This window comes from Rhinopithecus roxellana, chromosome 16 (genome assembly GCF_007565055.1).
Source record: "Rhinopithecus roxellana isolate Shanxi Qingling chromosome 16, ASM756505v1, whole genome shotgun sequence".
NCBI lineage: Eukaryota > Metazoa > Chordata > Mammalia > Primates > Cercopithecidae > Rhinopithecus > Rhinopithecus roxellana.
The window spans coordinates 30,199,809-30,212,341 of NC_044564.1; the positions used below are offsets into that span (position 1 = coordinate 30,199,809).

General features: G+C 35.9%; 1 protein-coding gene across 1 annotated transcript; it reads left to right on the forward strand.

The window, feature by feature from the left end:
* The first annotated feature begins 10,383 nt into the window (after positions 1-10,383).
* Positions 10,384-11,384, forward strand: LOC115894031 (elongation factor 1-delta-like). The gene has a single exon (XM_030920376.1). It carries the CDS (start codon positions 10,455-10,457, stop codon positions 11,298-11,300), a length of 846 nt encoding a protein of 281 aa, XP_030776236.1. The 5' UTR covers positions 10,384-10,454; the 3' UTR covers positions 11,301-11,384.
* Positions 11,385-12,533: the final 1,149 nt, after the last annotated feature.

The window sequence follows — 12,533 nt, forward strand, 5'->3', positions numbered from 1 at the left end:
GAGACTTTCAGGGAACAAAAGATAAACATTAATGACTTAATGCATTAATGACTTATAAAGCATTCCTTTAACTAAAATTCTCTTATGCCTCTAACTTGATATCTAATGCCCTAACTACTCATTAAAAAAATCTGTTTTATGAACATTACAAACTTAAGAACTTCTCTAAAAAAAAAAGTTGAAGTGCAAAAAAAAATGGTCAAAATGAGTTGATACTTGACAGGTGATTTACAACAATTTTCTTTTCTTAAATCTTGTAAATTTTATTTCAGATAAAAATAATCACCTGAACTTAGTCTACACAATTAGAAAATAATAGAAGAAGGTCTGGTTGAGCAACAAACCTTATAATTTATATATACGTGTATATATATGTGGATATATAAACATATTCCTATATAAACATAATACATCTTATAATTTGTTATATACTTGCATATGAATATACCTTATATACATATACATTATCTATAGTGCAATGATCTACATGTCACTGCATTATTAAATATCAATTAATAGATTCACTGAAAACATGAAATAAACTGTTTTTAAAAACTCTTAAAACAGCAGGAAACAGCTCTGCTGCATTATCTATAGTCCAACGATCTACATATCATGGCAGTATTAAATATTAATTAATAGAGTCACTGAAAATATGAAATAAAGTGTTAAAAAAAACTCTTAAAACAGCAAGGGAAATTCTAAGCCTGAAATAATGGACTGAAGAGGGAAAGAAGGGAGAGTGAAAAAGTTCTAAAGATCTCATTTTATTAAGAAGAAAACAAACTATCCTAATGAGGGAAACTATACCTCTAAGTGGGAATAATAGCTTGTTTTTATATAATATAAAGAAATGTCTGTGTAGCAGAGTTCAGGAAGGAGAAATTAAATGTTAATAGATTGAAAAAATATTGTACACTATCATATTTACATGGGAAATGGAATAAATCTTAATGATCAAATCAACAAGAAAATAAGAGGAATAAGAAAAGGCAATGAAAAACTAGATGATAATCATAAGGTAAAGTAAAAAAAAAAAGTTCAAGTATATTAGTCACTACATGAACTAAATTCTTCCTATAAAAGAGAGACCATCTAACTGGTCTTAGAAAAGCAATATTCTATTTACAAAAACTGCACACTTCACTGGGATAAAGAAAAGTTGAATGTAAAAGAGCTAACTAAGCAGTAAATACACACAAATTTAAAATCAAGGGTAAGAAATAATATCTGGAAGTTAGAATATATATATTCATGGTATATATTTACAGTAACGATGGCAAACAAGTATATTAGTTTATGTATTTTAAGAATGGGGCAGATCTACTAGAAAAAATTAGAAAGGACAAAAGTTAATTGAGGAACATAATAAACTGGATGTACTGGGTATGTATATATGTAATACACATGTAATAATTTTACATATGTTTAGAGAAAACTTCTCCAAATACTGTATATTCATCTTTTCTATGTGTTCATTATTTTGAAGAGATGGGGTCTTAGTCTGTTGTCCAGGTTGGAGTGCAGTGGTGCAATCATAATTCAATGCAGCCCCAAACTCCTGGGCTCAAGCTATCCTCCTGCCTCAGTCTCCCAAATAGCTAGGACTATGTAATACCACTCCTAATTTTTAAAAATTTTTTAGAGAGATGGGGTCTGTTTTGTTCAGGATGCTCTCAAACTCCTGGCCTCAAGCAGTCCTCCACCTCAGCCTCTCAAAGTGTTGGGATTACAGGGATGAGCCACACAGCACCTGGCCCATAAAGATATTTTTTAATTAATCATGTGCCTATCATGAAAAAATGTTAATAAATTTTTAATGTCAGATTTGTACAGAACATATTCTTTGACTATACACCAATACAATTAGTGCTATGATTTGAAATATGCTCCCCAAAGTTCATATTGGAAACTCAATCCCCAATGCAATGTATTGAGAGGTGGGACTTTTTGAGGTGACTAGGCCATGAAGGCTCTACCCTCACAAATGTTTTAATGCTATTATTGTGAGAGTGGGTTACTTATCACAGGAGCGGATTCCTGATGAAAGAATGAGTTCAGCCTCTTACTTTTCTCTCAACCCCCTACACACACACACACACACACACACTCTCTCTCACTCTCTCTCTCTCTCTCTCCCCTCTGCCCTCTGTCTTCAGCCATGGGATGACACAGCAAGAAGGTCCTCACCAGATGCAAGTCCCTTAACCTCATGCTTCCCTGCCTATAGAACTGTAAGAAATAAATATTGATACTTTATAAATTACCCAGTTTTAAATATTCTGTTACAAAAGCACAAAACAGAATAAGACAATTAGAAACAAACAATATTAAAATGATCAAAAATATCTTCCATACCTGAAAATTAAGAACATACTTCTGGAAGCCTTGGAATAAAAAGAAAATAAAAAAAGAAATTACAAACCATTTGGAAAGCAATGCAAGGAAAACATCCCATACAAACACCTTTGAGGGAAACAAAAGCACAACTCAGAAGAAAACACTGCCTTAAAAATCTTTATTATCACAGAATAAAAATAAAAACAAAGAAGCTGTGTACTCGGCCAGGCACAGTGGCTCATGCCTGTAATCCTAGCACTTTGGGAGGTCAAGGTGGGCAGATCACAAGGTCAGGAGATAGAGACCATCCTGGCTAACGTGCTGAAACCCCATCTCTACTAAAAATACAAAAACAAACAAACAAAAAAATTAGCCGGGTGTGGTGGTGGGCGCCTGTAGTTCCAGCTACTCGGGAGGCTGTGGCAGGAGAATGGCGTGAACCCAGGAGGCGGAGTTTGCAGTGAGCTGAGATTGCACCACTGCATCCAGCCTGGATGACAGAGCAAGACTCCATCTCAAAAAAAAAAAGAAAAGAAAAAGAAATTAAAAAAGAAAATGGAATCACAAATAGTGAAAATATTAAAAGAATTATAACAGAATATTGTAGGCAACTATAACAAATTTAAGAACCTAAAGGAAACAAATCAGTTTAAGAAAACTGCCAAAACTGACCCGAGAAAATGTGAAAAACACTTTAATAAAATAGATTATCACATGGTACATTTAAAAGATGATTATTAATTCATCATTGAAAAAGGCACCATGAACATGTGGGTTTACAGCTCAGTTTATTTAGCTTTTAAAACACAATATTAAACATTAACAATAAGCCTTAACTTTAAAAAATTAAAATCGTATAAAATGTGCCCTCATAAATAAGTTAAACTAGAAATCAATAATAAAAACAGAAAAATTTTCAAGCACTTGGAAATTTAAAAACACACTTCTAAAAAACTATGTGGAAGTCTCAGAGTAAGTCAGAAAATATTTTGAATTGGATAAATCAAAATGTAATATATTAAAAATTATGGGATACTACTAAAGCAGTGCTTAGTAAGAAATTCATGGCAATAAATTTTTATATTGGAACCAAAGCAGAAAAACAAGAGAGAAATTTAACAAAACCAAAGTTAGTTCTGGAAAATGTCATTAAAATTAATAAACCTCTAGTAAGACTGACAACAGAAAAAGAAAAAAAGACAAATTACCAATATCAGGAATAAAAGAAGGGATATCACTATAGACCCTACAGACATGAACAGGATAAGTGAGTATTACAAGTAATACTATGCATTTAAATTGGACAACTAAATAAAAATAAATTGATAAAATAGACTATTTTCTCAAAATCTATATCTATAAATGTAGATACAGATATGGATATAGATATAGCTTTTGAAGAGATGGGGTCTTAGTCTGTTGTCCAGGCTGGAGTGCAGTGGTACAATCATAATTCATAACATTTGCACAAGAGAAAACAAATAATCAGAAATGTTCTTGTTGAAAAAATGTTAATAAATTTTTCATGTCAGATTTGTACAGAACATATTCTCCGATTATGCACCAATACAATTAGTGCTACAATTTGAAATATACTCCCTGAAGTTCATATTGGAAACTTAATCCCCAATTCAATGTATTGAGAGGTGGGACTCTTAAGAGGTGACTAGTCCATGAAGTCTCTACCCTCACAAATGTTTTAATGCTATTATTGTGGGAGTGGGTTAGTTATCACAGGAGCAGATTCCTGATGAAAGAATGAGTTCAGCCCCCTACTTCTTTCTCTCTCTCAACCCCCTACCCCCACACACACACATTCTTTCTCTCTCTCTCTCTCTCCCTCCCTCCCGCCCTCTGTCTTCAGCCATGGGATAACACAGCAAGAAGGTCCTCACCAGATGCAAGCCCCTTAACCTCATGTTTCCCTGCCTACAGAACTGTAAGAAATAAATATCAATTCTTTATAAATTACCCAGTTTTAGATATTCTGTTACAAAAGCACAAAACAGAATAAGACAATTAGAAACAAACAATATTAAAATGATCAAAAATATCTTCCATACCTGAAAATCATCTTCCATGCCTATGTTTGTTAGGACTGCTATAACAAAGTACCACAAACCAGGTAGCTTAAACAACACAAATTGGCTGTCTCACATTTTCGGAGGTGAGATATCTAAGAGCAGTAGGGGCTACAGGTCGGCAGGGTTGGTTCCTTCTGAGAATATGGAGCGAGAATCTGTACCATACCTCTCTCCTAGCTTCTGGTGATTTCTTGGCCATCTTAGGCATTCTTTCACTTACAGAACCATCACCCCAAACTCTGCCTTTATCTTCACATGGTATTCTCCCTATTTGCATGTCTGTGACCAAATTTTCCCTTTTAATAAGCATATCAGTCATACTGGATCAGGGGCCAAACCTACTCTGGTATAACCTTACCTTAATGAATGATATCTGCAATGACCCTATTTCCAACAAGTTTCCATTCAGAGGGACCAGAGGTTAGGACTCCGATATGAATTTTGGGGAGGATACCATTCCACCCATAATAGTTCTATAACTATTAAGTTGAATTATTCCCTCAGAAGAAGTCTCCAGTCCCAGATGATTTCACTGGTGAAGTCTATCAAACATTTAAAGAAAAAAAAAAAAAAACCAACCATTCTATGTAAGCTCTTCTGAAAACATTTCCCATCTATGTTATGAGGCCACTATTACTCTGATACCAAAACCAGACAAAGGAAGTACAAAAAAGAAAAGTACAAATCAGTATCTCTCCTGAAAAAGTCACAGAAATGCTCAGCAAAATATGAGCAAATTGAATGTGGCAATACTCATTATAAAGGGTTACAACATGACCAAGTAGATTGTAACTGAACAAGAATATATATTTGATCTCTGTCCCTGTTTCTTGATATACAGGAACTAAAATCCTTGTAGTCTCTGGAAGTGATGTGTCTTTTGTACGCTAGTAAGATGGCTAGTGCCGGCAGCTCCTGGATAGCCTCAGGATGGGGGCTGGTTACCAGGGAAACCAATCATGTGATAGAGAGTTGAAACTTTCAGCCCCACCCTCCAATTTCCCAGGAGGGGAGAGGGTCTGTGAAATAAAGCCTGTGTAATGAAGCCTCCATAAAAAACCCTAAAAGATGAGGTTAGAACTTTCAGGTTGTTGAACATAGCAGAGTGTGACCATAGAAAGCTCCTCGCCCCTTCCCCAATGCCTTACCCTATGCATAGCTTCCATCTGGTTTCATTCTTTGTAAAAAACAAGCAATCTAGTAAGTGAACTGTTTTCCTGAATTCTGGGAGCCACTCTAGCAAATGATCAAATTTGAGAAGGGATCATGAGAACCTCTGGTCTCTGGTCCGTAGCTAAACTGGACAGAAGTGGTGGGTAACATGAGGACCTACCGTTTATGATTAACACATTAATAGTCTTGTGAGACTCAGCCCTTAACCTTAACCTGTGGGATCCAGTGAATGTTAGAATTGAATTGTAGAATGCACAGTTGGTGTCCATAGAGAACTGGAGAATTGCTTGGTATTGGAGAAATTCTCATACATTTTAGTGGCCAGAGGAGTTGTGAGAGTACAGAAAAGCAAAAACTATTTTGTTTTCCTATACAGAGACTTATTCCAGAAATCCAAGGCTATTTTAATATGTAAAAATCAAGCAATGTAATCCACTGTATTTACAGCCTAAAGAAAAATAACAAAACATGGTTATATCAGTTGATGCAGAAAATAGCATTTGACTGGTTTTTGCAGAAGATGCGGTCACAGGTGCTGCGGAGCTCTAGTCCACTTGATCCTGCTCCTGACTTGCCACTGTTCCCTCTTGCCAAGGAAAGGTTGGTCAGGAAGTGAAAATGCAGTATGACTTTTAAAGATACCAGAAAAAATCTCATAGAACCAAAGGTGGTGATTCACCAAATTCTAATTACACTAACCAGCCACAGGGTAAAATCCTTGGAGATTGTGTGTGCTGACTCGACCAGAGGCACAAAGGAAAACAATCTCAAGGTGAAAGAACCAGTTCAAATGTCTACCAAGACTTCGAGAATCCCAAAAACACCTTGTGGTGGCAGTTCTAAGATGTAAGACCATTTCTAGATGAGAATCCACAAGCAGCTTACTGCCTTGAACAGCCTTTCCAAGACTGTTAAGCAGATTACTTCCACCAGTATTGAGCTAGGAGTTGAGACTGTAGTCACTGTTGTGGATGCTTTAAGTCCACTGTTTTAATAAATTAATAATCAGTTGTTTAAAAAAATAGCATCTGACAAAATCCAATACTCGCTCATGATTTAAACATCCTTCTCAGCAAATTAGAAATAGAAGGAAAATCCCTCAAAGTGATAATGAACATCAACAAAAAACTCCACACAGCTAACAAAAAGCTGACTGCTTTCTCATAAGATCAGGAACAAGGTAAGAGTATCCACGTTCACCATTTGTGCTCAACATCATACTAAAAGTCCTAGACAATGCAATAAGACACATAAAAGAAATAAAAGGCATTCAGATTGGGGAAAAGAAATAAAATTGTTCTTAATCCCAGTCATGATAATTGCCTATGTAAAACATCCTAAGTTGTCTATAACAAAACTTCAAGACCCAACAATTGAGTTTAGCACATTTGCAAGATACAAGGTCAACACATAAAAATAGTTGTTAATTTTCTATATATTAGCAATAAACAATCAGAAACAAATTTTAAAACATATGCCATTTAAAATAGCTACAAAAGATGAAGTACACAGGTAGAAATTTAACAAAATATGTACATGATTTTATATGACAAAAATTGCAAAACTTTGATGAAAGACATCAAAGACCTAAATAAATAGAAAAATACTATTTTCATAGCTTGAAAGATTCAACATAGTAAAGATGTCAATCCCCCCAAATTGATCTACAAATTTAACGTAACTCAAATCAAAATTTCAACAAGGCTTGTTTGTTTGTTTTAGACATAAATAAACTGACTCTAAATTTTATAGAGAAAGGTAAAGGAACTAGAAGAGCCAAATATTTTTAAAAAGAAAGTTGAAAAATCACACTATCCAATTTTAAGACATACCATAAAACTACATTAATCAGGACACTATGTACTCACAAATGGATAGACACTTGTCAATGGACAGTAATAGAAAATGTACAAATAAGCCCACACAAGCATGGACAATTGATTTTTCACAAAGATTGAAAGCCAATGTAATAAAGAAAGAATAATTTCACCAGATAGTATTGGAACAACTGGACAATTATATGTAAAAAAGTAAACCTCAGCCTAACACAAATTTAATTATATTTTATATAAAATATACCCCAAATATATCACAGATTCGTTAGATCATAGAACTAAATGTAAAACATAAAATGATAAACTTTTTAGAAGAAAACATAACAAAAAATTTTATAACTTAGGGTTGCAAAAGATTTCATGGCTATGAAACCACAAGCACAATCCATAAAAATAGAAAATTGATGAAACAGACCATCAAAATTAAAACCCTTATTTTCTGAAAGACACTGTTAGGAGAATGAAAAGGCAAGCCACAGATGCAGAGAAATAAAATCACATGTCAAAAAAGGACTTTTAACTGCAATATATGAGGAACTCTCAAAACTCAACACTAAGCAAACAACTCAATCCTAAAATGGGCAAAAGGCTTGAACAATCACTTCACCAAAGAAGATATACGGATGACAAATCATGGGAAAATGTTCAACATCACTAGTCATTAGGATTAAAACCTAATTAAAACCATGATACATTGCCACTCTACATCCATTAGAATTACTAAAATATAAAATACAGAGAATACAAGTCTTGGCAAGGATGCTGAACAACTGGAACTCTCATATGTTGCTGATGGAAATGCAAAATGACACAGCTCCTCTGGAAAACAATTCGGCAGTGTTTCACAAAGTTAAACATACACTTACCTACAGCCCTGTCGTCCTACATCGGTATTTACCTGAGAGAAATTAAAACTTAAATTCACACAAAAACCTGTACAGAAGTGTTTATAACAGCTCTATTCATAATCACCAACAATTGGAAATAACCCAAAAGTCCTTCAACAGCCGAATGAATCAACAAGCAAACTATTGATTCATACAACAACATAGATGAATTTCAAAGGCATTATATGGAGTAAAAGAAGCCAGTCTCAAAGGAGCCAGTGGCAAAATGTTATGTATTCTGGTTCCACTTATATAATATACTTTAAAAGATCCCATCTGTAGTGATGGAGAGCAAATCAGTATTTTCCAGGGTATAGCAGTTATGGACAGGATGTACAAGAAGAGTTTTGTAGGTGATGAAACTGTTCTATATCTTGTTTGCAGTTGTGTTTACATAAATAACGTGTTAAAATTCATAGAACTGTACACCAAAAATGAAGTTTACTACATGGTAGGTTTTCAAAATAAAATTAATACAAAGTAATATTAGTTTATGTAATGTTGGTTCAACTAATCCAAGCCAGAGAAAACAAGAGAGAGATCTTCCAACCCATTTTAAGAAACTTGTAAAACTTTTACTCAAAGCCCCGTAATGATAGCACACATAAGAAAAGCTTTCTTCTGAATATAAATGCAAAAATTTTAAGTAAAGTTTTATCAAAAAGAATCCTGCTTTGTAGCAAACGAATAAACCAATATATCCAGGAAGGGCTTATTCCAAAAATATAAGGGTAGATCATTATCAGGTAATACATCAACAGAACTAATTACACCAGTTGTTAAAGAAAGAAAAACAAACGATCATATCAAAGATGCTTAAAAACAGATTTTCTAAAATTCAGATCCTGTTCTTATTAAAAATTTTAAGTTAAATATGATTAAAGCATATTACTTCAAGGTAATAAAAACTACTATTAAAAGCCAACAGAAAATATTATTATAGATTCTATATATGTGATACATACATATCATGAAATATATAATTACCTGTGCACACATGCACATATACATGCACATATAGACATAAACATAGTTACACATATGCAGTAGTCCTCTCCTTATCCACAGTTTTGCTTTCCATGGTTTCAGTTACCCACAGTCCACTGTGGTCCAAAAATACCAAATGAAAAATTTCAGATATAAGCAATTTATAAGTTTTAAATTTTAAATGTAAGTTTTAAATTGCACTCTCTTCTGAGCAGCGTGATGAAATTTCATGTCCTGCTCCATCCCATGTGGGATATGAATAATACCTTTGTCCAGTGTATTTACACTGTACACACTACTTGTCTGTTGGTCTTGGGTTATCAGATTGACAGATCCCAAGAAAAGAAGGGTGAGGGTGAGTACAGCGCAAAATATTTTGAGAGTTAAACAGACTACTTTTATAAAAACTAGCATATTGTTGTAATTGTTCTGTTTCATTATTAGTTATTGTAAATTTCTTACTGTAATTTATAGATTAAGCTTTCTCATAGATATGTATGTATGTGAAAAAAAATAGTGTACATGGGGTTCAGTACTACTTGTGGTTTCAGGCACCCACTGGGGTCTTAGAACATACCCCTCCCAGATATGAGGGGACTACTGTAAATACATAATTTAAGGAGTTTTTTGGGGATTGGACAAAATGATCTTAAAATTGCCATGGAAGAAATAAATCTAAGTGAAGTTTTTCAAATAGAATGACAAGGGAGACTTGCCCTATCTGATATCAGACCATTCTATTAGCCAGTTGTAATTAAGTCGACATGTTGCCAGGCTAAGAATAGGCAAAAGATCATTGGTACAAAAAAGAGAATCCAAAATTAGATGCTAACACATTTGAGAATTTAATGGAGCAAAAGTATTATTTTACTTCAAAAGAGGAGATTATTTAAGAAATACTAGTCTTATTAAAAATTTAAGGACATAAAATAAAACAACTACAATTCTACAAGAAAATCTCGGATACAGGGCTATACGATCTAAGTGAAGAAGACCCTTTCACTAAAATTGGATGCTAAGAAACTGTTAAGAAAAAGAGAAACTTTCTGGCCACATTTTAAAAATATGTAGGGAGCCCTTTCCTCAGGCATCCAGGGTCCGCCGATTCCTCCTCCCTTGTTGCCGCGTCCTTGGCTGGCGTCAGAAAAATGGCTACAAACTTCCTAGTACATGAGAAGATCTGGTTTGACAAGTTCAAATATGACGATGCAGAAAGGAGATTCTACGAGCAGATGAACGGGCCTGTGGCCGGTGCCTCCCGCCAGGAGAATGGCGCCAGCGTGATCCTTCGTGACATTGCGAGAGCCAGAGAGAACATCCAGAAATCCCTGGCCGGAACCTCAGGCCCCGGGGCCTCCAGCGGCCCCAGCGGAGACCACAGCGAGCTTGTCATCCGGATCGCCAGTCTGGAAGTGGAGAACCAGAGCCTGCGTGGCGTGGTACAGGAGCTGCAGCAGGCCATCTCCAAGCTGGAGGCCCGGCTGAACGTGCTGGAGAAGAGCTCGCCTGGCCACCGGGCCACGGCCCCGCAGACCCAGCATGTGTCTCCCATGCGCCAAGTGGAGCCCCCAACCAAGAAGCCAGCCACACCAGCAGAGGATGACGAGGATGATGACATTGACCTGTTTGGCAGCGACAATGAGGAGGAGGACAAGGAGGCGGCACAGCTGCGGGAGGAGCGGCTGCGGCAGTACGCAGAGAAGAAGGCCAAGAAGCCTGCACTGGTGGCCAAGTCCTCTATCCTGCTGGATGTCAAGCCTTGGGACGATGAGACGGACATGGCCCAGCTGGAGGCCTGTGTGCGCTCTATCCAGCTGGATGGGCTGGTCTGGGGGGCCTCCAAGCTGGTGCCCGTGGGCTACGGTATCCGGAAGCTACAGATTCAGTGTGTGGTGGAGGACGACAAGGTGGGGACAGACTTGCTGGAGGAGGAGATCACCAAGTTTGAGGAGCACGTGCAGACTGTTGATATCGCAGCTTTCAACAAGATCTGAAGCCTGAGTGTGTGTGTGTGCGCGCGTGCGTGAGGCCCTGCCACGATTAAAGACTGAGACCGGCAAAAAAAAAAAAAAAAAAAATATGTAGGGAAAGAGAGCAAAACATCTATTAAATGAATAATAATTAATTTTTTAAAGCACATGCAATGGAAGGGACAGAGTGTTAATACCTGCAATATACATTTATCTTCCAAATTTATAATAGAGAGAAACAACTAAATAGAACTATGGACAAGATGGGACGCAGAGGCAATTGAAAGAAAAGTACAATAAAAAATATACTAAAATATGCTATTAGGTCAGAAAATTAATATTAAAATTGAGATGCTAAGCAAAAATGAAAAAGACTGGTAATGCCTATTGCTGCCAGGGACACACGGGGAAAGAGAGTACTTGCCCACATGACTGGTGAGAATATGAATGAATTTGTAAAGTCTTTGGAAAAAATAATCTGGCAATATCTGAATTTAAATTTAGAATCCTCGTATATTTGAAGAGAACCAATTCACTCTTAGGGAGTTCTCCTATGTAAATAAAAGTGCCATTAACAACAGGATATATGAGCAAGGCTGTTTATTGCAACACTGTACTAGCAAAAACGGGAAACCAAGTAAATACTAATCCACAGGGGAATGGTTGGAGAGCTTATGTACATCCGCACTGTAAAACTACCATAGAGTTATTAGAAAGAAATATCTGGCCACTTGTCAAGAGTTCTGCAAGGTAATGTCAAGTGAAAAAAGGCAAAATGAAGAAAAGGGTATCTATTATAACATAATCCTTTCAAAAGAGGGAAATGTTGACTAAAAACTGTGCAGGTATGTGTATGTTGCCTTTGTATATAATTATATGAGCGTGTATGCGCGTGTGTGTGTGTGTGAAAAAGAGAGAGATGTATTTCTCTATAAAAATATAAGCATAGAGAAACACAGAGGTGAATGCATACAAAGTTGTCAGGGTTCTTAGAGAAGAACCAGAGTAAAGTCAAGGTAGGGGGAGAATGGAAGAAAAGCTAAGCTAAAAAGAGAAGAAAAAAAGGAATAAAAGACTGCAAAATAAGAACTCCAGTATATATGATAATGTCACATTTATGTATTTCTGTAAAATGTCATATGTATATGAGTAGCAATGAAAATTCAATTAAAGAAAAAGAAGCCAGCAGGAAGAAGAGAAACCAGATGCATTTACCGTAGAAAACCACATTACTAAAGGGGGATATTCCAAAAGTTC

Coding starts and splice junctions, on each gene's coding strand:
- LOC115894031 (XM_030920376.1), top strand. CDS start 10,455: ATGGCTACAAACTTCCTAGTACATGAGAAGATCTGGTTTGACAAGTTC.